The 25,824-nt window shown below is 39.9% G+C and overlaps 3 protein-coding genes, 1 long non-coding RNA gene and 1 other non-coding gene across 10 annotated transcripts in view; 1 reads left to right on the forward strand and 4 right to left on the reverse strand.

Moving 5' to 3' along the window:
• The window catches only part of lrp6 (low density lipoprotein receptor-related protein 6), a 42,775-nt gene extending 36,061 nt beyond the window's left edge, over positions 1 to 6,714 (reverse strand). For 2 of the 4 annotated variants that reach the window (XM_005475761.4, XM_005475760.4), the window contains exon 1: positions 6,261 to 6,714. In XM_005475761.4, the coding sequence (XP_005475818.1) occupies positions 6,261 to 6,315 (55 nt within the window). In that variant the 5' untranslated portion in view covers positions 6,316 to 6,714. The remainder of the gene's footprint in view (positions 1 to 6,260) is intronic. The other 2 variants (XM_003448738.5, XM_005475762.4) reach the window with 1 other exon arrangement.
• A 3,330-nt stretch (positions 6,715 to 10,044) lies between these two features.
• Positions 10,045 to 21,162, reverse strand: mansc1 (MANSC domain containing 1). Of its 3 annotated transcripts, none has more exons than XM_019346453.2 (4): positions 19,874 to 21,162; positions 15,206 to 15,532; positions 14,057 to 14,197; positions 10,045 to 13,092 (listed from the first exon to the last, which is right to left on the reverse strand). In XM_019346453.2, exons 2-4 carry the CDS (start codon positions 15,456 to 15,458, stop codon positions 12,821 to 12,823), a joined length of 666 nt encoding a protein of 221 aa, XP_019201998.1. In that variant the 5' UTR covers positions 15,459 to 15,532; positions 19,874 to 21,162; the 3' UTR covers positions 10,045 to 12,820. The 3 variants fall into 3 exon arrangements, with proteins under 3 accessions (XP_019201998.1, XP_013128986.2, XP_013128987.2); XM_013273532.3 differs by having other exon boundaries at positions 19,846 to 21,162; XM_013273533.3 differs by lacking the exon at positions 19,874 to 21,162 and adding an exon at positions 17,936 to 19,837.
• On the forward strand, positions 13,324 to 13,395 carry trnat-ugu (transfer RNA threonine (anticodon UGU)). The gene has a single exon. It is a non-coding gene; the product is annotated as a tRNA-Thr (tRNA).
• Positions 21,163 to 21,460: 298 nt separating the features above from the next.
• On the reverse strand, positions 21,461 to 25,719 carry c4h11orf98 (chromosome 4 C11orf98 homolog). Its single transcript, XM_003448740.4, has 4 exons — positions 25,517 to 25,719; positions 23,607 to 23,731; positions 23,433 to 23,530; positions 21,461 to 22,583 (listed from the first exon to the last, which is right to left on the reverse strand). Exons 1-4 carry the CDS (start codon positions 25,550 to 25,552, stop codon positions 22,468 to 22,470), a joined length of 375 nt encoding a protein of 124 aa, XP_003448788.1. The 5' UTR covers positions 25,553 to 25,719; the 3' UTR covers positions 21,461 to 22,467.
• LOC112842600 (uncharacterized) lies at positions 24,313 to 25,508 on the reverse strand. Its single transcript, XR_003214437.1, has 2 exons — positions 25,316 to 25,508; positions 24,313 to 25,218 (listed from the first exon to the last, which is right to left on the reverse strand). It is a non-coding gene; the product is annotated as an uncharacterized LOC112842600 (long non-coding RNA).
• Positions 25,720 to 25,824: the final 105 nt, after the last annotated feature.

A 25,824-nucleotide genomic window follows, 5' to 3' on the forward strand; every position in this document is an offset into this window, starting at 1 on the left:
CCTCCACCGTCTGCATGTAAACAACAAATATGTTTCAGAAAGCAGCAGTCATGCTGTATTCCTAGAATATTTAAAAGTAGAATGGGAGGGAGAGCCTTCAGTTTTCAGGCGCCTTTTCTGCGGAACCAGCTTCTAGTTTGGATTTGGGAGACAGACACTATCTCTACTTTTAAGATTAGGCTTAAAACTCTCCTTTTTGCTAAAGGATATAGTTAGGGCTGGATCAGGTGACCCTGAATCCTCCCTTAGTTATGCTGCAATAGGTGTAGACTGCTGGGGCATTCCCATGATGCATTGAGTATTTCCTTTTCAGTCACCTTTCTCACTCACTCACAACATGTGTTAATAGACCTCTCTGCTAAATCACACTTGTTATTAATCTCTGGCTCTCTTCCACAGCATGTCCTTCATCTTGTCTTCTTTCTCTCACTACAACCGGTCGCAGCAGATGGCCCCTCCCTGAGCCTGGTTCTGCCGGAGGTTTCATCCTGTTAAAAGGGAGTTTTTCCTTCCCACTGTCGCCAAAGTGCTTGCTCATAGGGGGTCATATGATTGTTGGGGTTTTTTTTCTCTGAATGTATTATTTTAGGGTCTACCTTACAATAAAAAGTGCCTTGAGGCAACTGTTGTTGTGATTTGGTGCTATATAAATAAATAAAATAAAATTGAACTGAAAATTGAATTGAATCATGCTTCTTTCCTTTTAACACAATGCTGGTGCTTAATCTAGAACTGGTTCTGATTGATCCCAGTGCCAACAGTCAGGTGCTACCTGAGCATGAGGTTAGAGCCACTAGAATCAGTGATTACAGGAAAAATACATCAGTCATCGCCACTATGATTTGCTTTCCATGGAAATTATCCAAACTTCATCTAGAATTGTTATATAATCCTTTTTAAACTGTCAAAATGTGGACTGGACTCTGGACTCTCAAGCAGCACCAGCAGCACTACACATCTGCATCTGGGAAAAAGGATACCCTCAATGCAGGTGCCAAATGTGGGACTGTCTCTAGAGATGGACCGATCCGATATTACGTATCGGTCCGATACTGACCTAAATTACTGGATCAGATATCGGAGAGAAATAAAAAATGTAATCCGATCCATTAAATATCACGAAAGCACCTCACAAAACTTGCGACACGGCGTAATTCAGCTCATAACCTTAGTACGTCGGAGCAGTGTGCATCACATGATAGAGTGGCTGTGGCGTGTGAGACCTGTCGGGTCTGGTTGAGCATTTGGAGCCTCGCTACCAAACCGGTATTTCATCTCCGAGGACATTATCCCAGAGAGAAGTAAAGCAAGTGTGTAAGTTCAGCTCTGATTTTTTGTAAAGCATTCCCACCTTAAGCTTAACAACGGATATATGGAGCGACTGCCTCTCTCTCTCCTGCTGCTACTTCAATCATGAAACTGATCAATGATCAGCTGATCGGCTTTTCTGTCGCGACTCCCGTCTCTCTTGTTTGATTTTGGTCAACTTTGCACCAGAAAGAGGAAACCAGCGGATAAACAACAGCAGCAGGTTTAAGCTTGATAATCTGTTGTCAGAATTTATTTAATATTACTTTCTAGACCAGGATCCTTTTCTACGCAGCTGACGGCTGGTAACTGTGCAGGGGCGGATCTAGCAAAGTTTTGCCTGGGGGGCAGATAGGGCATTAACAGGGAAAAGGGGGCACAAAGACATACTTTTCTTTCTTATTCTCATTTAAAACGTCTAGCTTTTAATAAATAATTATCTGAATCTTACACCCAAAGTTTTAATCTGATGTAAAATGTATAGAAGTCCATTACTGTATATAGTAACTATTAGGTCTAATATACCCTAGTAAGCTATAGTACTTTTTCCTTTGGGAAGGTACCATCTGTGCAGTCTGCAATTCTGTTGAAGAAAGATGTTGAATCTATTTAATTATTGTGGAAAAATAATTGATTTCTGTGGATTTTCTTTTACACGTGCATTAAATTAAAGTTGATTACGTCGATTAAGCATCACGAAGCGGAGGGTGGGGGGTGGTTCCCTATTTTTTTTGGGTGGGAGTTGGCAATCCTATTAGTTAGGTTGCTTAATATTTCTGCTAAATACTCTTTAAAATACCAGAATAGGGAGGATGGAGTAGGTTTACGTTTATTAGATTGATCAGTACTGCTGAACTATAAAACAGTTTTTGCATACAGGTATAACAGAATAGCTTTAGTGTTTGTTTGTTTTTAAACTTGTACAAAATGCAGCAAGATATTAAAAAAAAACAGTTTTATTGATTAAAAAAATACACTATATCGGATTCATATCGGTATCGGCAGATATCTAAATTTATGATATCGGTCTCGGACATAAAAAAATGGTATCGTGCCATCTCTAATTGTCTCTGCATGTTTCCACCAAAAACGGTTGGTGTTTGTGCAAAAAACGCAACACGGCTATGGAGGATCTCATTAAGAACGTCACCAGTGACTGCAGACCCAGCCCACACATTCTGTCCACCATGACATCTGAGACAGCAGTGCTCTGTGATAGTCATCTCTTAAACCTCTTGAAATGCGGACTGGTTCCCAACAAGCACTAATGTAGAACCAGCTCTGTCCCAGCAGCAGAAAAAGTGTTACACACGCTGTGGAAATATGGTCCAATAAGAGGCCCGCCATCTTCTCAGCAGCCATGCCTCCCCCTTTAGCCTTGATGTTTTCTGTTCAACAACCTGACTGAGGCAGAACACACTCTGAAAGCGAGCAGCGCAGTCCAAGCACGACACGGCGTGCTGACGAGCAGCCGGAGACTCTCAGCGGCATCCTGGCTCTGAGCCCAACCCACAATCTGACACATCGAGGCGACCATGAGCCCCACGGCGCCCGCTGCCTGCTGGCCTGTTTTCACTCCACTCGAAGGGGGTTGGGGTGGAGGGGGGTTTCCTTCTCCAAATATTTATTGAACCAAGACATCAAAACTTCAATTTCAGGTCCCTCCAGGCTGCTTACAAGCCAAACTGTGCCAGAAGAAAACATGAGGAAATCCGACTCTCGGGACTCGCTGACTACACACAGAGCTGATGTTTACCTCCATTAATCTGCTGAGCGCGTCTTCACTGACTGACTGACTGTTCTACAAATAGAGACAAATGTCCAACATCAGAGCCCAAAATAATCAAGACACTGCGGACACAGCTGAAAGCTGCAGGTACTACACGGATTGTGAGCAACCACACGTGAGGTAAAAACAAAACTGTCAGCCTCAAATTTCAATCTGATAAGGTTACTTCTAAAAAAAAAAAAAAAAAAAAAAAAACTGAGCGAATGGGGTTTAATATTATTACTTACTATTAGTCTTACTTTTCTGAGTTGCCTTTGAGTCTGAACCCATCTTATATCGCAACATCAGTTGGAAAGTATAAAAGTTAATTTGGAAAGTAAAGTGACTTTATGCCGTCTCTAAGAGGTTGAGAGCGTGTAGCTCAACATGTTTGATTTGGCTGATTTTTGGAAAAACAATCAGAAGATCAAAATGAATCAATGAAAGAACAAACAAAATCCTTCATTTTCAGTGCATGTGATGATCTGAGCTGTGATTGAAGGTTTGGGCGAACCACAAAGATTTTTAAACTCAAACTGGGCGGTCTGAAGTTTGGGAATGTCTGGTTTACAGTGAGGTGGCAAAAAACTGCACATAAATTATCCTTGGCAGAAAAAGTTAAACAGACAACCTGAACTACGACATCTCAGCCGCTTGGTGAGGTCATCATCCACACAGTGAACAGACACTCGTCCGATCGGTTCATGGGTTTGACTGTGACAAATTACTGTATGATCATTTCAACTCTTCTAACTCAGCAAAGAGCTGGACTTATTTACAGGATCTGTACCCATATGTGGTGCCATATTTTCAGAACAGTGGAGATTTGCACACGAGTCACCTGCAAGAGTTTTACTTACCCTGTTTGTCCTTCGTTCATACTCACATTTAAATATAAAGTTTAAGTGAAGCTGAAACCTAAACAAAACTCATGAATAATCAATAAGGGGGGATTGATGGAGAAACTGATTCAGGCAGAATATATAATGACTCCTGTATGTGTATGATCTGATCAATAACCACCCAATCACCAGGCTGCATTACCACCGCGTCCCATTTAAGTCGTGAGTCAGAAAAAGAAACTCGAGCATGCAGGTGCAGGTGGTGGGATTAGTTAAACCCAGCTTTTTTTAAACTTGGCTCTAGTGTTGAACCGCAGCACAGCAGAGAGCAACGCGAACACCCTGAAGCCTCTCTGCTCTACATACGTCATTGCTTTATTAATATTTTTAATCTTGGACTTAAACTCATTTTATGGAACTTGCGCAGAAAATTGTCTTTCTAGCAATTTTTTCTAAAATTTCTTGCTCGTTATCAGTTGCTTTTTAATACTTTTATATACAGCCTTTGTTTAACTTTATTTTTGATAATCTGAGTTTAAATTAGTGTTTTTTCCGTTGCCTTGGTACAACTTGCTTATTTCAAACAAATATATTTTCATTCCCACTTTTTCTGTCATTTATATTCCTGATATACAGTGAATCAATGTTTATTCATCCCAGATGCAGAGTCTATAGAAACAAGTCACAGAAGACAAGAAACAAGATAAAAACTAATCAAATACCCCCAATCTCCATCCCACAGAGTGATAACTACACCAGTGTCTCCACAACGAAGACTGACAACATGCAGCGCCAAATCTTTTATCTGTTAATCCCACTCAGAGTTGGACTTTGAATTCTTGCTGTAATCTGAATTTAACCAACTGTTAAACATTTGTTCTGGTACTGAAGATCCAGAAATGTTCGTTTAAATGACACTTACACCTTACATTCGTGCTTTGGTCTCATTTTATCCTTAATGTGTAATTTATTATATATTAACTGTTGCAACAAAAGGAATGACCAAATATAGGATAAAGAAAGCATTTTGTATATTTATCTGATTGTCCATTGTTACGCTCATATTTCTGGTGTAATTTGATCACAAAAATATGGGGGGAAAAAAACTAAATACATAAAAGATAAACCTGATATTTAAAAATATTTGATTTACAAATTTTTAACACACCTAATTATTGGGTAACAGTTTGACACTGAAACCTGTGGAATGAATATGTGATATGATAAATGAAAATAAATCAGAGGAGGCAGCGTAAGTTATTACGCTGTATTTCAGTTTTTAACACGGTTTCCGTTTTTAACACAGATAAAAAACACGTTTTTTATCTGTTTTTAAAAAAATATCATCTCTCACTGACCTATAAACTTTCTTTACATAAGATGGCTTTATGTGCTTTATTTTTCATCCTCTAGTGTTTACTGGATATTATCAGGAGCTCCTCAGGCCAAGATGATGATCTGTATGATATCGTGTGAGATGTGCTACACAAATAAAGTTAGGCCTGCTGAGTTGCTGTGATATAGTATTTCTGCTCTACTGCACAGGCGCGCTGTGTAGCAAACACTAAACTAAATTTAACGGAGCATTTTTAATGGCGATGACACCTTCATAAATTTACTTAATTCGGTTTACTTTTCTAAAGAGATCCACCTCGGACTCATGTCCTGGTCTCATTCTTTACATCCTTTAGATCCACCTGGCAGTTCGCTTTCATTTCTGGTGTAATCTGAGTTTAGAGGGTTTTTCTTTTCTTTTTTGCAGTTTTACTGTTTCTTTAGTGTCAGATTTATACAAATAAATTCATTTCTCACAGATGTGTCCAGTCGTGTAGCTGCTCTTTTGTGTGTAATGCTTTACATTTATTGGCCTTTCTTTTCTTTATTCTGTTCATTGTTATCAATAAAGTTATTTTTCCATGTAGATGGTTTATTAGCTATTAGCTCACTGATGCTAACCAGCTCGCTCCCTAGCATTTGTTATGCTAACTGCTGTTGAGCCCGATCCAGCCTGTTTTTAAGTTACAAAACACAACCAGGAGCGACCAACTGCGCCAAATACATACTCCCGCGACAAAAGGGTGCGCTGGAAGGGAAGCTGGCGGTGCTGTGAGTAGTCTCTGGTGGGGTATTTTCCAGCTAACAGGGCTGTTTGTGGTTTCTCCTCCAGCAGCAGCAGCAGGCTAAGCTAGCTCGCTCCACTCGGGAGAAATCCGACCCGGAGGCCGAGCTCCAAACATCCACAGAGAAGGGAAAAAGCTCCCCTGGGCTGCCAACACCACTTTTTCGCGTCTTTTACGCGCGGGGACGTGTGGGTAAAAGTCACAGTGTGGACACAAACTCACCTCGTATGAGAAAACAAAAACTACACAACAACAGACTCCGCAGCGCGACACCCATCTTTCTCCCGATTCTCGGCCCAGCCGCGGCGGCTCCTCAGCGGAGTATTCCCATTGCTGCGGCCGCTTCCTTGGCTCAAAAAAAAGCGGATTTCCCAGAATATTCAGGTCGATGTTCGGCTCCGGTTCGCATTACACCGTGCCCGCTTCCATCCCGGCTGGCTGCTCGCTAACTGCGTCGGATAAACTCTCGGTGTCTCACATTGTCCTGCAGGAGCTCCGTCGTCTCCTTCCGCTGTGAGGAAGCTGCCCCCCCTCTCCAGCCTCCGCCTCCACCTCCACCGCCACCTCGCTGCCCGGCTCTCTATTGTTGTTCCGCCTCACAGCCGCAGGTACGCTCACAGCACGGAAACGTCCCGCAGAACCGACTTCGAACCCCCACAGAACCCCACCCCCCAACACGGACGTTAACCCCACATTCCTGCGGGACTACTTTATCACACGGACAGGGGCCCCAGAAAACAGGGCCCCAATATCATCCAACGGCAGGGGCGTTTCCAGGGGTTTTTCATCAGGTGGCACAAGGCAAGGGGGGCTCAGGAAATGGTTATATACTATATCTGCTTTTTTAAACCAAATTCAGTCATTTGGTAAAAAGCTTTTAATCAGCTTTGTTTGTTAAATCTCTGCATCACAACATATCTTAAAAATCTAAGTCTATGTAATGCCATAAAACATCAGAAGAAACACATTTTCACCAGAAACCCACAATAATTACAGATATAGATTAATCTGACACTTTTGTTTGATTTTCACACAAAAAAGCCATTATGTGGATTATTAAAAAGTGTGAAAACTGATATTGTAAATAAACCTACATAACGTAATAGATTTTACAGTGCTTCTGTTCTTTTTCTTAAGAGAAAAAGAACAGAAGCACTTTTGATTCTAAATTTTGATTCAAAATTTTGGATTTTTACACTTTTTACTGACCTATAACATCTGATTTCAGGTTTTCTCTGTTTCTTTACACCCTATAAAGTTTACATGTTGCATTTTTCTATTTTTGATTTGCATTTTAATGTTTTATGCCTTAGAGAGGCAAGGTTGAGATGGGCAACAGCAGACAAGAAATGGTGGATAGACATGGAGCTGCCAGGCAGGATGTAGTACATGAAGAGATGATGGAGAAAAATGCTGGGGATAGTCTGAGATGGAGGCAGATAACCTGTGGTCTGTGGTCACCCCAAAAGGGACCTTTTAATTATATTAATTTCATGAAAGTAGCATCCCAGTGCCCAGAAAGTAGATAATCACTTTTTACAATATTATTATTCCTTTATCATTATTATCATTATTATTATTATTAAGATTTTATTCATGAAATATCAGCCCCAGTTTCAGGTTTCAAACATCAGAAAATGCAAGATTTCTCAAAAGCTTTCAGAGGGAGAAAGTTCACTGAGGATGTGAGGCCTCAGATTACAGAGTACACTTCCTATTTCAGAGTAACAGCTTTTCTAAAATCTCTTGCTGATTTAATAAAGTGTGGATCACTCTTGTCTTATCTAATGAATGTATCTGTGGGAGATGTGGAAGTGAAAGCAGGGCTGAAAAATTACAAGCAAGGTGGACCGGACGCAGATGTCCAGCAAAGAGGAAAGGAAAGCATCTCATTTACAATATTTCAGAGTTTAATCAGCAGGTCAGCAAAACTGCCTCACAGTTTCAGGAATATGAGGTAACTTGTTAACATATTAACTACCTGATCACGTGCCCTTTCATGAGTTCAACCACAATATCCATCACACTATTTGATCAGTGACTGAGTTTTTAGGATTGGGTTTAGACTTGATAATACTTTTGTAAGTATGGCGAATATCCACATGAAATTTCAAGTGCTGAAAAACTCATTTAAGCTCTGTTAAAAACTTGAATCATTCGAGTGTCAGTATCATGAGATAAATCATTACTTGAATAAACTGCACCAATTTAATGTTATTATGAGGATTTAGAGCAACAGGAACAAGTGTTGAAACCATGGATGTTTGATCTGTTTTTATAATAATTCAATGAAGAAAACTTTAAAAAGTGCATTCTGGGTAAACTTTCAAGACTCATGTCAGCATGTGTGATCAGTGGCTACTCCCTGAAGTCAGAGCATATCAAAGGTCTCTTTTTTACCTACATTTGATGCCAGGCTCATCTTTTAGCCATGATTCTTTAGGAGTCAAAATCATTCCTGAAACAGAGCAGATGATCACTTTCTGCCAAGCGGCGTTGAGAGCAGCTCTGAAGCACCTGTAGCATAACAAACAGCTTTACTACAAATGTTGAGATTGTGGACTTCACTGGGGTCATCATAAAACACAGGCAACATTTCAAAGGGTAAGAAGGTAAGTATGCTCCTGGTTAGATGAATATGATGTTTGTTATATTTATGATGGCCCCGATGAAGGCCACAAGCACATTAGAGTATTAAAGTTTATTTTTATGCAGTCATGACCAAAGATTTTGGCAGTACCACATATTTAGTGTTTTATACATTTTGCTGCTTCACTTTTTATCTAGCTTTTTTTTATACGTGTTTGTGATGTAGTGAAGAACAATGGTAAGAAATCCAGTTTCAAACACTCACAGGAGAGTCAGTATAATATATGATTTAAGTCCACTATAGTAAATATTACAGTGCTGAGCAAAGATTCTTGATTTGAAGTTTGGGAAGCTTCCTGGCCAAGGATCCAAAATGTTTATTTGATAATCTCGACGCCTCTTAGTTACCACTTTTATCTTGCGACACAAGACAAAAGACATCCTGCTGGAAGATCATCACCAAACTGCTCCTGGATCACTGGAAGAAGTCTGAGGATGTTTTTATTCTAGTTTTTGAGACAAACAGTGATAATCTTGGAACTGTGATAAAGCAGGAGGATCACCATCTGGGGCCCAGATACTGACAAACAGAAGGGTCGACACTGTAAACGTTAACTTTTTGCATACATATTAGCCCCGAGCCATGTTTATGGCCAATAAAGGTCTTTGAAACTTGTGAAATGCTTATGATTGTTCTTCACTAAATCATAAAAAAATTTTAGCCTTCTTCAAAATAATTTTTGTGCGGCGTACATAAATATATCTGGAAAAGTGATATAAAAACTTGAAATTTTGAGGAATTGTCAAACACTTCCCAACTGTTGAGCCTGCACCATGAATTTGTCCAAAGATGGAGCTTAGCTGGACACGATAGAGAAGAAGTTTGATCAAGAACAGCATCGACCAAAGACGTCACTCAAGTTTATGAGAAATCTGCAATAACATAAGACTGAGACCTTTGGGAGTTTGTTTGCAGTTTTTAACAGAGGTTAAATGTGTTTTTTCAGCTCTGAAAGAAGTAAAAATGCTCAAAAACTTATAATACAAGTTAGATAAATCCTAAATTTAACAGCAAGTTACTCTGAAAATACACATTATATGAAGGTAGAAGCATGGCTCCATGACATATATTTAATTTTCTGTAGATTTAAAAAACAGATGGGTCAGGTGGAAACTTTTCTCAGATTCAGGCTGATTATTTTTGTTGTTGTAATGAACCTGCGCCCAGTTTGGTTAATACAGAACAGTAATAAATGTGATGGTGTGATAAATGTGAAATTTTATTTAACTTGGAACAACTTTACAAGATTAATTTTGATTATTTGCTGGTGGAACACCCAGACGATACAAAATCACAGCGGTTCTATTTAAAATCAAACACACTCAGGAAAAAATAAATCTGCAGACTCAGAAACTGTTCAAAAATCAACAGTTTTTTAATCCTTACAAGAACAAAACATCAAAGTTCAAACTTATGCAAAAGCATCACTTCACAAAACAAGACCAAACTATTACCATCCATGTAATTATTAATTAGGCAATCAAAGTAAAAATCAGAGCAGTATCAGTGAAAACGCCTCATTGGTGCAGCTTCAGTTTATCGGACTGCTGCTGCTGCCACCTGGTGGTGAAGTGACGCTATAGCAGTCTCGTTTCTGCACATCCAGTACAATACAAATGTCATTATAGGAAAATAGTGCGCAGCAAGTGTCCTCTTACTTATGAAAAACAATCAGCAGATCATAATTATTTAAAAAAAAAAACAGGATACAATAGTGCATCGATTTTCAAAGGATTGCATCCATCGTTTGAATATTTATCCACATGTGAAATACAAAATACAAAAACACCACAGTGAGAGAGTGAGTCTGACATCTACACCGGTCAGGTGATTTAAGAAGCAATCACAGGCTCGTATGGCTGAAGCGTGTGGGAGGAAGAAGACATGCAGGTGTATACACAAAGGGCCCCGCGACCCCGTGGCGAATCAGAAGAAGGCCAGAATCTGAATCAGAGTCCGCTCGTATAGTTTCTTCTCGCCAGTCCACTTCAGAAGCTTCCTGAGTTTCTACGAGTAAAAATATTGCTGTTTGTTCTTTGTTCCATCGTCAGCTGAAGTTTTGGACCAATGAGCTTCCCAGCAGGACTCTGAGCTCATCATGTGATCTGAGAGGCCACAGAAGGGCAGTGTTACCGCCTAAAGTCTGAAGGCTGCTTCAAAGTTGCACTATCACTTAATAAGACTTAAAAAGATCGAGTAACAACTGAGGAATTTGTCTCATGAGAAGTCAAATAATCTAAAAAAAAAAAAGCCAAAAAAATATCTCAAAGTTTGATTTTTTTTTCACAAAATAAAAACACCTCAAATAAATTCTAAGAATAGTTTTTAAATTAAGAGATATTTTGTCTTCATTGTGAGAACTTTTCAATATAAGTCTACCATTTTTTCTTTTGTTAAAACCAATAACAGAAAAATTAAGGTATGAAGTCCATGATTGGTCCGTGATGACTTTAAGGAGGTGGAGTCTGAAATGGAATGAGGTTGGCATCCTTGTACTTTACCTACAGACTGTATATAAAAGATGGACATGGTCACTTAAGGTGAATAAAGTTGAAATAATCAGCAGTGAAGAAATCATGTGACTGGTGAGTTTGTTGAACGACTTCTTTGTTAGAAAATCTGGAATGGGCGGAGTTTGTTCGCTATTGTTATAAATATAAAGTTCGGCTAGCTAAGCCAGCTTAGCTTAGCTTTTACAGGGTTTTTCTTTCATCAAAATTGGTCTTATGACCAATTTCTTTAAATAACAAAAGTGGTGATCTCTTTCAAAACCTAAACATACGCAGGAAATTTTATTTTCAGATATTAATTGAAATGGCACTCATGAGTTTTTGATAGTGCTAGCTGAAACAGCATGGAGGCCACAATTTGTCTACTCAGAAAAAAAGTTACAAAAGTATGAACACACAGCACCCCTTGGTTTCTCTTTCAGCTTGCCTCCAGTTTTAAAATAGCAACATGGCAATGGTCACAAACCAACAGGTAATATCAGTATCTGTGTCTATCTTTTACATAACATTGGTGGTTTGGGTGTTAAAAACAACAGAAAAAAATGTTGCTAGCAAAGCAGTGCGCTATTTTTTAGAAGATCAAAAAGTGACAGCTGTTTTAAATGCAAAGAAACTAAATATTATGTGCACTCTCCGGCCAATCACAATCCAGTGTTCTCCACAGTATGACATACCTTTCAGGAGGTGATGCAGGTGCTCCATTATTATGTAACTTTGTGCTATTAAACTAATTGAATAAATTCAATAAATCTCACTGCCCCTCTGGGCTTCCGTCCTTGAAACGTTTTCCTTGTCACACCTCGTAGTGCAGATCATTGAGTTCCAGTCTTGTGTAGTGGCGTCTGTCGAAGGACTCCATTGCTTTGCGGCCTCCAATGGCGAGGGCCATTGTGAGGATGGCAAGCACCAGCACCACAAATGCCACCATGCCGCTTTTCATTGCTCCGTGAGCTGCTATCCCTTTGCTCCTGGCAGCACTTGAGTTCTGGAGGACGTGGTCAGACTGAGCAGCACCTTTGGGGACAATTAAAAGAGTTGCTGCGGGCATTGCCCTGGTGGTGGGCGCCTCAGTGGTGGTGGTGGTAGTTGTAGTAGTTGTTGTGGTAGTGGTGGGAGTGGTTGTTGAAGGAGGAGGAGGGGGGTTCGTGGTGGTAGTTGAAGGAATAGTGGTGGTTGGAGGTGTGGTTGTGGTTGTTGTGGTAGTTGTGATAGTTGTGGTAGTCGAAAGTGTGGTGGTTGGAGGTGTTGTGGTGGTTGGAAGTGTTGTAGTCGTGGTCGTGGTGGTTTCAGTGTTTGGCTGAAGTTTTTCAGTAGTTCTGTATTTGGCCTCCTTGTTCATTGTTACAACAGGAAATGAGGTGTTTGGAGTGGTGGTGGGGGTGGTGTTTGGAGTGGTGGTGGGGGTGGTGTTTGGGGTGGTGGTGGGGTAGGGGTATGGGTTGTGGTGGGGGTGGAAGTATGAGTTGGCTGGGTGGTGGTGATGCTGATAGGATGAAATTTTCCTTTCCTGGAGGTTTTATTTTGCTTTTTGGTGGTTTTGTTAGGCTTTTTCATGGAGGTGGTGGAAAGAGGTGGTGCTTTTGGAGTGGTGGGTGATGAGGTCACTGCTGCCATTGTAGCAATTATGATGATGGGTGGAGGTGTGGGGTGGGGGTGGGGGTAGGGGTTGAGGTTGTGGTTGATGGTAAGGTAGTGGTAGTTGGTTGTGTTGTGGTAGTGGTTGTTGTCATTGTGGTAGTGGTTGTTGTCATTGTGGTAGTGGTTGGTGGCATTGTTGTTGTTATACTTTTTGGGGTTGTTGGTTGTGCAGTTGTTGGCGTAGTTGGTGGCAGTGTGGTGGTGGTTGTGGTGGTGGTAGGGGGGGGAGGTCTCACAGTGGTTGGATGAAGTAAACCTGTGCAGGAAAGAAAACACAAAGACATAAACGTAAAGATTTGTATAGAATTGTTTGGTCAACAGGGGGCAGCAAAAATCCAAAATTCAACACAAACAAGAAAAAGTGAGTTTTAGAAGGCTGAAAAAAAATTATACTGACATTTGATCCAATTTGGTAACAACCATCCATGAATGGTTTGGGTTTAGTGGTATGTCACATATTACAGGTGTGTCTCAAACTGATATATAGGGCTCCATAGCTCAGGGGTTAGAGCACTGGTCTTGTAAACCGGGGTCGTGAGTTCAAATGTCACTGGGGCCTTGACTACATGCTTCCTGTGAAAGAAGCATACTGTCCTTTAACTTAACGTGGGGCTGCATGGTGTGCTAACTCGCTAATGGAGATTTGCTGCGTTAATGTGGTTTTGGCGTTATTTTAACGAGATTAACGCTGACAGCACTAATTAAAACGTTAAAAACACAACAGCCTTATTAAACGCAGAGTAGTTTGGGCCCGGAAGCAGGATTCATCACAACAACACTTAAAGACCGGATTTAGAATCACTGATTAACCTAACCCCACTAATTGCATGTCTTTGGACTGTGGGAGGAAGCCAGAGTACCTGGAGAGAACCCATGCAAACTCCACACAGAAAGCACAGCCAAAAATGTGTGTTGGGAGGGTAATTGATGAACGTGACTGATCTTTCACAGGTATCAATATAATATCATTATCATTAATTTTGCTTTTGTTTCTTTAAATAATAATGAAGTGAAGATCCTACGGTGAAAAATGAAAACTATTTTCTAAACTAATCAATAATACTTATAGTTTTGGCTTAAATTTACTTATTAAAAATCTTCAAGAATCCGAAGCTGAATGTATGCAAAGCTGGGTCACTCATGTCTTTGTTCATCATGCATTTAATCATCATTATTAAAGTCATTTTCCATGTTTACAATGAGCAGAGTATCTGATGTACCTTTATAGATGTCATAGGTGTTGATGGCATCCTGAGCCTTCGTTAAAGGACAGTCCTGCTCCATCTGACAGTGGAACAGGAAGCAGTTCTCCTCGTCAGCGTGTTTGTTCCCGTTGAAAACCACCATGTTGCATTTGGCACCTTCAGAAACACAAAGTTAGTTTTTTCCTTTCACTTTTTTGAGTCACAGTTTTTGGCTTATAGTGGTCTGCTGTGGTCTTTGAGACTGATGAGCCTACCATAGAGAAACTGTGATATATCCCACAGTAGCAATGGTTACAAAAAAAAAAAACACTGACCAAAAACCAGATGTAGTCTTTAGATGGTGACATGTGGCTGTCAAAGCCAGTAACCTGGGTTATACTTTCTCTGACTGAATTAGGTATACATGATGAAACAAGAAGAGCAGGTCCCCTTTAATGAAGCTTTGATTTTTCTTCTGTCTGGTTTTGAAGGTAAATTTTTAAATTTACAATCTGCACAATTTACTTAAAACTTTCACCACCAGGGGCAGCGTGACCTCAGTTCTCAGGCTTTCCTCAGCACTATACAAAGGTATCTTGGACATACAGTCAGTGCGGTTGTTTCTATAGATCCTGGTGATGATTTCGCAGGGGTGTAAATGGAGGGAATGAGCATGGGGTGGCACCAGCCCACCCTGAATTATAATTGGTCCCCACAGCTGCCGCTGGATTGGAGTAGTGTCAAAATTGGAATGTAACCTTTTGTACATTTCCTTAAGTAATACTTTTTAAAACTGTACTTCTTACTGAAGTACAGTATTTCTATTTTATGCTGCTTCCTACTTCTACCAGACTTTAGATGCCAGTATATTACTTTATACTCCATACCATTTATTTTAAAGCTTTAACTTGATTAGTATTATCCAATAATATTATGGATAGAATAATGAGTGCTTTTACTTTAGCTACCAAGCATATTTTGATTATGTTTTGTACTTTTGTACTTTTAAACTAAACAGCAAAATCTGATTGGATTGAGTCCAGTTCAGGGTTTATTGATAATCTGAATATCAGAACACTATAAATTCCAGATGGTTCATGCTTCATGGTTCAGACACAGTTTTTTTAAACATATCTTTAAAAAAACATAACCTTTGACCCCATGTTCCCCATTCACTCTGCTCACCTGGTTTGACTTCTTCTGAGCAGCAAGCGAGGACGCAATCCCGCTCAGTGCGGACCACCCGGGCATCCATCGCTGTTGTCTGTCTGTTTAGCGCTAGCCTGACGTCGACTATGGCGCTCTGGTGCTGCCTGGAGAAACACGTCTCCGGTTCCAGTGCTGACACGGGAAGTGATATCATCACTATGAGCGTGAAGGCAGCGTAAACAAACAGCATAAGCGTCCCCGAGGGTCGTCCAGACGTGGGAGGGGTCATGGCTGCAGTGGGCGTACTCAGATCAGAAAGGCCTCAGTGTGCAGAGCAGGACAGCAGAAATCCACAGAGACGAACTGCAGAGCACAAACATACTATTATTAATTATGTTTAATCAATGATATCATCACTTTAAGTGTTTCACAGCAAACACTCAGAACAACACAGGCAAGATGACACTCTGAACAAGAAAAAAGGGCAGGAAACGTCAGGTGGATTCGTTTGGAACCATCGTTCTAAGTCAAACCTTTTAGTACATCTTATTAAGTCTTTCTTGGACTTTGTCTGAGACTTCAAACCCTTGTCAGAATGTCTAAGAGTCCCAGATCTGTCTTGGACCACAAAGAGAGCAAAATTAGATCTGTGGAGAGAAAATAGAAACCTAAAAATGGAAGCTGCTCCTGAAGGAGGTGGCGGGGCAGTTTCTTTTTTTAGATTCCTACTGAACGAGGTCAGAAAGATGTTTGAATCAGAGAGAAAAATGTGGTGGAAGAAGCATTCAGACCGCTAATCTAAAGATATTCCAACGCTGCATCAAAAGTAAGGAAAAGGAAAAGAGGCCACGCCTCTAATAATGGAAACTTTAAACCTACAGAGACCACAGCAGGCTGTACATTTAATATGAGAGTCTTTGGGGATTGACGCACTGTTGGGGTCCGAGCTGAACATTAGAGGAATCGTGCTTTCAGTGTTTCATTTTTCCACTCCGGTGGTTGAGGCTTACAGACAGAAGTGCAAAAATCTTTTTAGAAATTGTTGCGACTGAAAATCTGACGTAGATCCTTAAAGAGGGCCCATTCTGCCTCACCTGACATCCTGCATATATATTTCCTGTTCCAGCAATGGCATATGTTCATGAGGCTATATCAAGTCACCAATGGTTGTAGCTCAGGTTCATTCAGCTGTGCTTACAGAACAGGTCAAATGTAAAATGCACCAGTCGCACCACATCACATTCTTTAAGGGTATAATTGATCCATCTACACTGAGTGGTTTTAAAGTGCATCCTGCATCCAATACTGTATGTCACATTCATCTACAGTTAATGTTTAACCAGACCGGTGTGAGCGATGGTTTAGCTCACTGGGAAGAGCAGGTGATCCATGTCCTGTGGGGCTAATGCAAAGACCTGGGCTTAAATGTGCCCCAAGGCTTTTTGCTGCATGTCTTGTAGTTGTCGTAGCTTTCCTGTCTTTTCGCCATTGTTTTACTGCAATAAAAGCCATCCCCAGATATGTCCACACAGCATAACTGACAATGCTGATCATGTGAGAGAGAACAGTCCTATATATCTTGATTAAAAATGGCTCAGAGGTTCCTCACAGTGTTGCTGGACTCCATCCAGAGTAAACATCTAGTTAGACACCATTTTTCCAAGATAGAGTCGACTACCATAACCTCAGTTTTGTCATCCAGGCCTTTAAGTCATGCCTGTAATTTAACTAGTTGATTTGTTTCATGGTTAAATACAGCTGGGTGTCTTCTCCATAGCACTAAAAATGTTAGCAGCGCTTTTTAAAATAATATTGCATAAGAGAACCAGAGGATCCACGAATCGATGAAGTCATCAAAACTTAGAGAGCCCCTGATTAGACTGATGAGGAGATCAGAAGCCTCTTAAAGGTGGATTTCACCATATTTAAGTTTTTCTATATTGCTAAGATGGTACAGAAGAGGACTGTGATTACATATTACTCCTTACAGCTCTTATTAGCTCAGGTGTTATCTGTGGTGAGGTAACCGTTAACCTCACGTTACAAAGTGTTCTACATCCTGATTATCACGTTTACTCATGGAGGGTGTAATCAAAAGATTCTGAGAACACGTCCATTACCACTTACACTGTGCACTCCAACCTCAACCTCTGTTTCAAACTGCCTTGATGTTCATGTGAAAGATCATCACAGGTGAGGAGGTTTAGAATTAGACTCTATACAGTATGATACTGTGTGCACTTTTCCTGTAGCTAATCCTGGAAGTAAACCAGGTGCACATTTTTGCATTGAGTCTCCAACTGACTTTTGCCATGTGCAGACGGGCTTTTATTTTAAAAACACATCAAATCCACTTTGTAATTCCTGTTTGTCACTTCCTGCCCACTTCTGCTCCGTGCAGCCTGATGCAGAGCCTATTAAAAAGTACGCCTGGTGTGACTTTAGGCTGCTGCTGGGATGCTTCTCTGTGGTGTGTCTGCTAAGCACATTAAAAACGCAGTGTTTTTGGCTACATAAGCAAAATTTACACTCATCTTTTTTTTTCTTTTTTTTTTTTTACCAGATTTGCTTTCCTGTGATTTCATCCATGTCCTCAAAAATTTAAATATAGTTGAAAGATCACTGTTTGGATTTGGTGGAATAAATCCAGCTCCCATTGCACAAGTACAGAAGATGAAGAGGACCTTGTTTCCATGTACGCCCTTCTTAACACGTTAGTTTGTCTAAAGAGTTTTGAGTATTTAATAATTAAGAGCAGAAACTCACCGTGCTCACTGTGTCAACAGTCCTCCTTTAGATGCTCAGCAGCTCTGTGGGTCCACAGTCCACAGAGCAGGACTTTAGCCTGTTTTTCTGCTACGACGGCTCTCCTATCAGCTTTACAGCTGCTGCTATCTGAGCCACTATCAGACAGATTAGCGCTCCTTATTCGCGACGACATGATGACCCTGTTTTTATGTCGGCATCATCCTCTACCCATCAGGAACCCTCAACATGAACTTTTACTCACAGCAGTTTAACCCTCAATCTCCATCTTCCCTGTGCTAATGTGTTATATTAGCTTAACCATGAGTCTGTAAGTAGCCACCAGGCAGCACATCATTATATGTCAACTAACTCGACTTCACTAACTCCAAATATGATTTCATCTTTTTAGAAATCCACGTCAGAACGTGGTATATAATCTCGTTAGTCCTCGTTTTAATGGGTGCTTGGATGAACCTTTCCTGTAACATCCAGGAGGACTGTCATGGTGATCATTTTATTAGTTTTTTTTTTAATCTAACGCCTCACAGTTTGTCTAATTTTAAGGGCCAAAGGACAGCTTGGATCTAGAGATGGTTAATGACATCAGGGGAATCGGTTATGACCTTAAAGGTGCACATGAAGAGAAATCCTAACAAACCAGAGTTAGAGGTGAGTTTAATCTTTATTTGTTTTTTTATTTAGTCTTTAATTTCGTAAAATCTGCAACAAAATTAATTAAAAACATAAGAATGTCATAGTGTGTATTCTTCCATGTCATATACAGCCTCCTCACATACTATTATGTCCACGTAAAAGCCTAAAGAAATCAACAACAAATTCACAACCTGTCGAGTTATCTTACCACTAAATCAGGAAACACTATGTTTATAGTGAACAATAAGGCTGTAATAAGCCTGATCAACTAAAACTAGCACAGAGCTTAACAAAATGCATCATTGATGTAAAAGCAGAACAGTGATGTAGTAACCTCACAGAGCCAGTTTCATGACTCTGACAACATGACAACTCAGGGGCTGTTCGGGCACGTTCATTAATAAAAACGTAAAAGGAGAAGAAATAGTTTTAATTCTTAACTCATTTCTTCTTAGTTCACTGTAATAAACTTTAGTCTGACATTAAACTTCAACAGAGTTTAAATAAGTGAGTTCAGGGCTAAGCGTAAATTACCTGCATGGCTAAAAGTTACAACCTGAAAAATGAATAAATAAAAAGTTCAATTTTAGAGATCTAAAACCTGAACCTTATTAACAGTATAAAAAGCCAAAACTGTGACTTTTGTGATACTTTTCTGATTTCAGACTATAGTTTCAAGTTTAACTAAATAAAACTCAAAGATTTTATTTTAAATTTTGCCTTTTATTAGAATCAGACTTGGCAATCACAAGTCATTAGCCCATGAGCCAAAAACTGCGACAGTGAAAAAGCTCAAGCTCCAGCAGCCATTCCATCTTTTATATAAAATCTATGATTGAGGCACAGACTCCATCCATACATCACATCAACAGCAGAACACAGGATGACGTCACACAGATATCCCAGCTGTTATGAAGAGAGGAAATAAACGTCAATTTATAACATGGGAGTCTATGAGGACTGACTTTGTGGAGCCCCTGCTGGACGTCAGAGGAACTGCAGCTGTTGTTCTCTCAGCTCCTTTTGGACAATAAGAACTTGAGAGCACCTGCCCGGGCTGAGCCTGAGCTCAAGGCCAAAAATCATCTGTAATAAAGTGTGTAATAAATGAAATGCGCTGCACACATGACCGCATCTATAAGCTGGAGTCTTAGCACGAAGCTAATGTGTTGCTGCATGCAGCACCTGCCCTTCAAACCTGCCCTGTACTGGTTTTACTGGTGCGGTAATGGAGCCTAACTGGGACACGAAGCGGCTGAAATGCGTTTTGTTACCTGAGCGGTCAGCGAGGACACAGATTACCTCGGCGCCGCCTCCATCGTCCCTCCGGCGGTCAGTGCGATGTGATGAGTCGGTGTTTGTTCAAACAAGCTTAGTTCCAGTAAGAAGCCTCAGCCGTCCCGACAGGACATGACGCTCAAACAAAAAGAAGGCAGAGGACGCGTTTCTGTTGTCTTATTAACGAACCCGGCTGTTATCCGCCTGCAGAGGATGGAGGACGTTACATGATGGCTGGTGCGGAGGATCTGCTGCTTGTCTCCTGAGTCTGACCCATTTTAGTCTTTGTCCTCTGGTAGGGGGAGGGAAGGAGCCTGCACCCCCAATCTGAGGCTCACCACCGTCTGATGTTCCTCCAAAAAGCCCGAAAAATATTAGAGGAACAGCCGGAGAAACGGCAAACAAAGAGCTTCAGATGTTTCAATGAAGACACAGTTTATATAAGAGCTCCATACGGAGCCTCATCAATAATTAAATCTGATCATGAACAAAACATCTGAGAGAAAGGACGCCAGCGTGAAGCGGATCAATAGTTTATAAAGCCTCCAACATGTATGGAAGACCATTAACGCCTCTAAAACATTACAAAAACAACATAGGTCTAAATTCGACTGAATGTATGGAAGCCCATAAAGACATTAGAGCTTAAATAATAAATAAAACAATTACAGTAAGTCAAAATCTGGACAACAAATTTTGAAATATATGGAAGCCCAATATAGCCCCCTGAAAAAATACAAATTATGGGATGTATAAATAATAAATAAAAATAGATAATGTACGCTTATTTAAACCCTTCAAATAAAATGAAAAAGTAAAACAAAACTGAATCTAATTTATCAAAAGTATGGAAGCGCATTAAAGATCAAAAATACAAAAATTAGATAAAAGAAAAAAAAAAACCTGGTCGTGGAGGGCTAGTGCCAGTTACAGCTGTTATGGGGTGGGGTACACAATGGATGGATGAATGGACTTAAATGGAAGCGCAATACAACCCTATAAGTAAAAAATAAAAACAAATAAATAATGAGAACTCCCTGGAGCTTTCTGAAAACATTTTATTATCTATCTATCTATCTATCTATCTTAAGAATATGGGGACCTATTAATATTTAAAACAATATTATTTAATTTTTAATAAGTTTGGAAACCCATTAAAGCCCTTTGATAATAATTGAATCGCAATGATGAACACAAACATATAGAATTAACTGGACTAAATGTTTGGACTTACTAAAAGGTCAAAAGGACAAAACGTTTATAAACAACTCTCCAATAAATAAATAAAGTATATCAGAACTATGGAAGCTAATTAATTCTGAAAACATTTAATTGTATACATTTTTATACACAGTTCATAGAAATCATGAGAGAAAATATTTCTTAAAATAAACCCGAATTAACCACCTAGAAAAATGTAATAAAACATGACTTGATATATGGAAGCTCATCAAAGTATGTCAGAAAACACAAATAGTGACATACATAAAAAAACAAAAAAACGATGCACAATACTTTTAAGCATGGAAACCTACGATGTTATTTCCCAATAAAATGTCATTTTATGCAAATGAATGAAACTAAAAATAAAATTAGGAGTTGGTGAAAATCTGTAATCAAAAAATAAACAAAAGAAAAATTATACACATATCTGTATCTCAACTTCAAATATTACACTTACAGTGACTCCTCAACTGAAGTCAGCAAAAATTAAATGAGGATTTATCAGGTCCTTATTTGAATGACGTGTCAGAAATGAACATAGTTTGTGTTAAACTGTAACAAAATTTTCTTTCAACATAAACTGCTACCAAACTGTGTCAGGAAAATAATAAGACAAATATTTATGAACCAACAACTAAAGGAGGTTAAAAAAATTCAGAATTATTATATAATCTAAATTATGAATAGAAACTTCTGATGATGTATAAAATTTTAATGAACTAGGTGGAACAGAAGGTTAAAGGTCAAAGCTCATGACCCATTTAATTAAACAAGCTTACATGATGAATGCTGTAACAACCATGGGTCCAAATGTTGCCCTCAAACTCTGCAGGTGCTGCGACACTAACAGAGATATAAAATAAAACCCCAATCACATATCGAAACCCATTTCTGCCAAACAACAAAACGAAACAGTGTAAAATGCCTTTGGTTAGTCAAAAATTACAAAAATATCTTCAGACAGTAAATTTAAAACAATTTCCGATTTTTTCACATTTTTGCCAGTGAAGTTACATTTTTAATTCTCACAAAACTTTTACATCATAGAAAGACATTTGGTCTTTTTACTAAGTTACTTAGAATCACCTCAGGTTTTTTTTTAATTATCGATTAAAGCTGTTTTGGTTAAAAATTTGCAAAAAATGACAAAAATAAAACAGCGTGAGCCTGAAACGAATTCAGATTTATTTACAACCAAAATAAGCTCAATTAATATTTGAGGGGAAACATCTTTTTTTCTGCATTTTTGGCAGAAAGGGGCTTCCATGTCAACTGTTGTAGTTTTTTCTTCTGCAGAAACAAACTACAGGACCGACGTCCTGATTGTCCATTAGTCTCAAAGTTGAGGCACCGGCCTGGACGTCTGAGCAGGGACTCATAGTGCAGACATGTCTTCATTCAACATCCACCATCTCTACGTCGTCCTGGCATCCGGACGCCTTCTTGCTCTTCTTCTTGGTCTGAGCTGATGAGGTGTCGTGCTTCTTCTGTGGTGCTGCTGTTGATTCCACTACAGAGAGTCGAATAATGAGCAACTTTATTTTTGTGTCATTAAAAAGTATCAATAAAACACCAGAAGCTGAAAAACAACACAAAATCCAACATGCAAATGTGTTTTTCCCTCCCGTCAGTGCAACTGATGATCAGTCCACTCTGATGCAGATCTCGTGGAATCTAACTGGCTGATGGACAAACACATCATTTCCTGTGTCCACTATGTGGTGTTAAAAAAAAAAAAAAAACCCTTCACCCTCTAATCATCTGTCATGTGTCAGTACGTAATGTGTAGAGAACACAGTGATAATGTCATATCAATCAGCTAAAACTGATGTCTTGCTGCCATTAGGTGGCGCTATGACTAGCATTAAATGTTGCCATGTGGATGTCTTTAAGCCTTTGAGGCAGACTGGACAATGTGCATTTGAGTTTCAATGAAAAGTCAAAACTGTCATAATTTTGCATAACCACAGTCTGCAGTTTTCCAAGAAGAGTTAACTTACAAAGGCTGGAAATAATAAAAACAATGCATCCCAATTTTAAAATGCTTTACGTCTTGTTGGGGTTATCTTATGACTGCATGAGAGTTTTTATTCTGGAGATGTTACATTTTTCCAATTTTACCATAAACACCTAGAGCGTATGTACATTTTCAGGCATGTTTGGCTCCTTAAAATAAGATTAATTAATGTAAAGTAATAAACGGAGCAATCCCAACTGGTCCTTCATATGTTCAGGTCTAAAGCTTAGAGGACCACACAGGTCTGGAAACCAGAGCCGCACACTAACACTGACTGAAGTACCCTGGAGAAGCTGAAAACACTTAAGGAGAGAGTCAGTCAGAAGGTTTGGCACTCTTTACCTTCCATAGTGGCCTTCTCCTTCTGCTGGTGTCGCAGCTGTTTGATCAACTTCCTCTTCTTCTTCCCAGACAGCGTGATGTTGGCTCTCGGACTCGTCCTGGTGGGACAGAAAATGTCACAACGTGCTGCGGCCATGAGAAGGTGGAGGAAGGAGAGGGTCAGCTGACACTCACCTTCTCTTCTTCAGGTGATGGATGGTGATGAGACCTTCATCCACCACAGCTCCCACGATCTGATGCCGCTTCCTCTTCTCGCGGCTCAGAACTCGCCGGCGCTTGAAAAGCTTCTTCCCTAACTCCTGCAAGAGAACCACGACACGTTCAAGGAAGGCAGAAACACTCGAGTGTTTAGAGCTCCTCATCAGATATGAAGGAACAAACAACAACAGCTGAAACATATCCAGGCTTTCTTTGACACAAACAACTTAAACTCAGAGACAATGCAGATCCGAAACAGACCGTTAGAATCTAAATCAGGGGTACATGAGAACTGGGCGAAAAATGCTCTGTGGGATATTTTGTTCTGAAAGTTGGAGTTGACATTCTGAGGACATGTGAGATCAACATTAATATGGTAATAAGTGTTTTTTTTCACTGAGCTCTGTCTACTTCAGTCACACTTTATCACACAAGAAAAGCTACAGAGACACGACCCAACAGGTTGTGTTTATGAAACATCTGCAGCAGAGAGTGATGTACATAACCCACTGTAATCAAGACACAGCCACAGTTTATTATTGATGCATGTAATGTAATCACACTTGAAGCAGATGGTAAATAAATCAGTGGAAATGTGTCTTGCAGCCGATTTAAACTCAAACCACAAAGTTAGGTTAATGTGTTAGCAGCTACACTGAAAACCAACACAGAGTTGTATGGGTTTTTAAAAGTAACAAGTACGTTAAATTTAAAGTCAGAGTTTTAAAAAGTTTCAGTTTTCCTGTAAACGGGGACCGCTGATCTTGATCATAGACACTGGACATGGTTGCCACAGTAGAGTGGGTTTTCCACAAGTGATTTTTGGTTGTATCACATTTAATATGGCAGACAACTCTCAAGTAACATGCATATGAAGCCGTAAACAGATGATCAGTTCTTTTTCTTCAGTGAGAGAACTGCAAACTGCAGATGAAGTCTTCAAACTACAAACACAGTAACAACAGCACATATCGTTTTTGGTTTTTTTCCTGGCATACATCCACCCATTCTCTTTCACTTATCTAATTCCAGGTCGTGGGATTGGGCGGGGGGCTGGAGCCAATCACAGCTACCATAGGGTGAGAGGTGAGGTACACCTGGAATAGTCGCCAGCCTGTGGCAGGGCTCACTTTTCTGGCAGTTTAGCTTAAATAATCTTAACATGTTGGTTTTTTTTTACTGCACCCGTTTCCTGTTTTCACAGACTGATTGTAACACCAGCGTCAGTTTATAAAGAGATAAAAGTACCATTGAGCAGAACTGAGTTTAGCTCCACAACAGTCACGGTTTCCCACGTGACCCGCTTGGAAAACGTAACTGTCCATTGATGGCTTAAAAGGATTTCTCCACCAGACTGTGGAGGAGAGACCTGAACATACTAACGATTACTTCAAAGTTTAAAACCCGCAGCTCCGCATCTGCCATGTTAGAAATAAACAGCCATAAAAATAATAATTTAAGCCATTAGAGCACCTTTGCTGGTTCTGGTTATTGTATAATCTATTCTTCTTAGAGCTGTAGCGGCTGTTTGTCTCGTGACGTTTCGATCGATGCAGTTTACTTGCCGTCCACAGGGTGTCCCAGTTTCCTGAAGTTACACTGAGCTCCATTGACAAAGCCACCGCACCAACACATTTAAAACAATTCCTTAAAATGTTTTTAAGGCCATATTCGACTTCCCGTACCTGACACCTGACAATACTGGAGAGGAAACTGTCTCAAAGGACTGATCCATTATTATAACTGTAGGGGGCTGTGAACAAAACTTTAACATCTCATGACCTGACGAACACTCCTCTGTCTGACTCATTATTGTTGTTGTTATTGTTTCCTGAATGTGCCCTCGGCTCCAACCGACTAACAGAAGAAAAAACAGGATTTCTTACAGTTTTCGGTTTGTTTATTCCTCCCGGAGGTGCCATGCTGACCAGCTCACATGGAACACAGACTTCTTCTTCTGCGCTCTAAATCCTGGCAGCCCTCAGGCCACACGGCTCCTCACTGCCCCCCGCAGGCGTGACGGAACATTACAGCGAAGCCTGGAGTTCAACAGCAAAACACCGTCACGTAAAAACAAGAAATTACAAATTTTAACTCAGACATAGTTTACACACAACGATAAAAATATGAACTTATAAATTATTCTTCTTGTTATAGTAGTAGTTACAATAGCATTACTGTGCATAACTTATTT

The sequence above is a fragment of the Oreochromis niloticus genome, linkage group LG17 (assembly GCF_001858045.2).
Source record: "Oreochromis niloticus isolate F11D_XX linkage group LG17, O_niloticus_UMD_NMBU, whole genome shotgun sequence".
Lineage (NCBI taxonomy): Eukaryota > Metazoa > Chordata > Actinopteri > Cichliformes > Cichlidae > Oreochromis > Oreochromis niloticus.

Excerpts from the sequence above, each read along its gene's own strand:
- mansc1 (XM_019346453.2), bottom strand. The coding sequence starts at position 15,458 with ATGACCCCTCCCACGTCTGGACGACCCTCGGGGACGCTTATGCTGTTT. Across the intron at positions 14,198-15,205 it reads CTCAGAAGAAGTCAAACCAG|GTGCCAAATGCAACATGGTG; the intron begins GTGAGCAGAGTG and ends GTGTTTCTGAAG. Across the intron at positions 13,093-14,056 it reads CACCTATGACATCTATAAAG|GTTTACTTCATCCAACCACT; the intron begins GTACATCAGATA and ends TTTCCTGCACAG.
- c4h11orf98 (XM_003448740.4), bottom strand. The coding sequence starts at position 25,552 with ATGGCACCTCCGGGAGGAATAAACAAACCGAAAACT. Across the intron at positions 23,732-25,516 it reads GAATAAACAAACCGAAAACT|GAGTTAGGGAAGAAGCTTTT; the intron begins GTAAGAAATCCT and ends GTTCTCTTGCAG. Across the intron at positions 23,531-23,606 it reads CATCACCTGAAGAAGAGAAG|GACGAGTCCGAGAGCCAACA; the intron begins GTGAGTGTCAGC and ends CTGTCCCACCAG.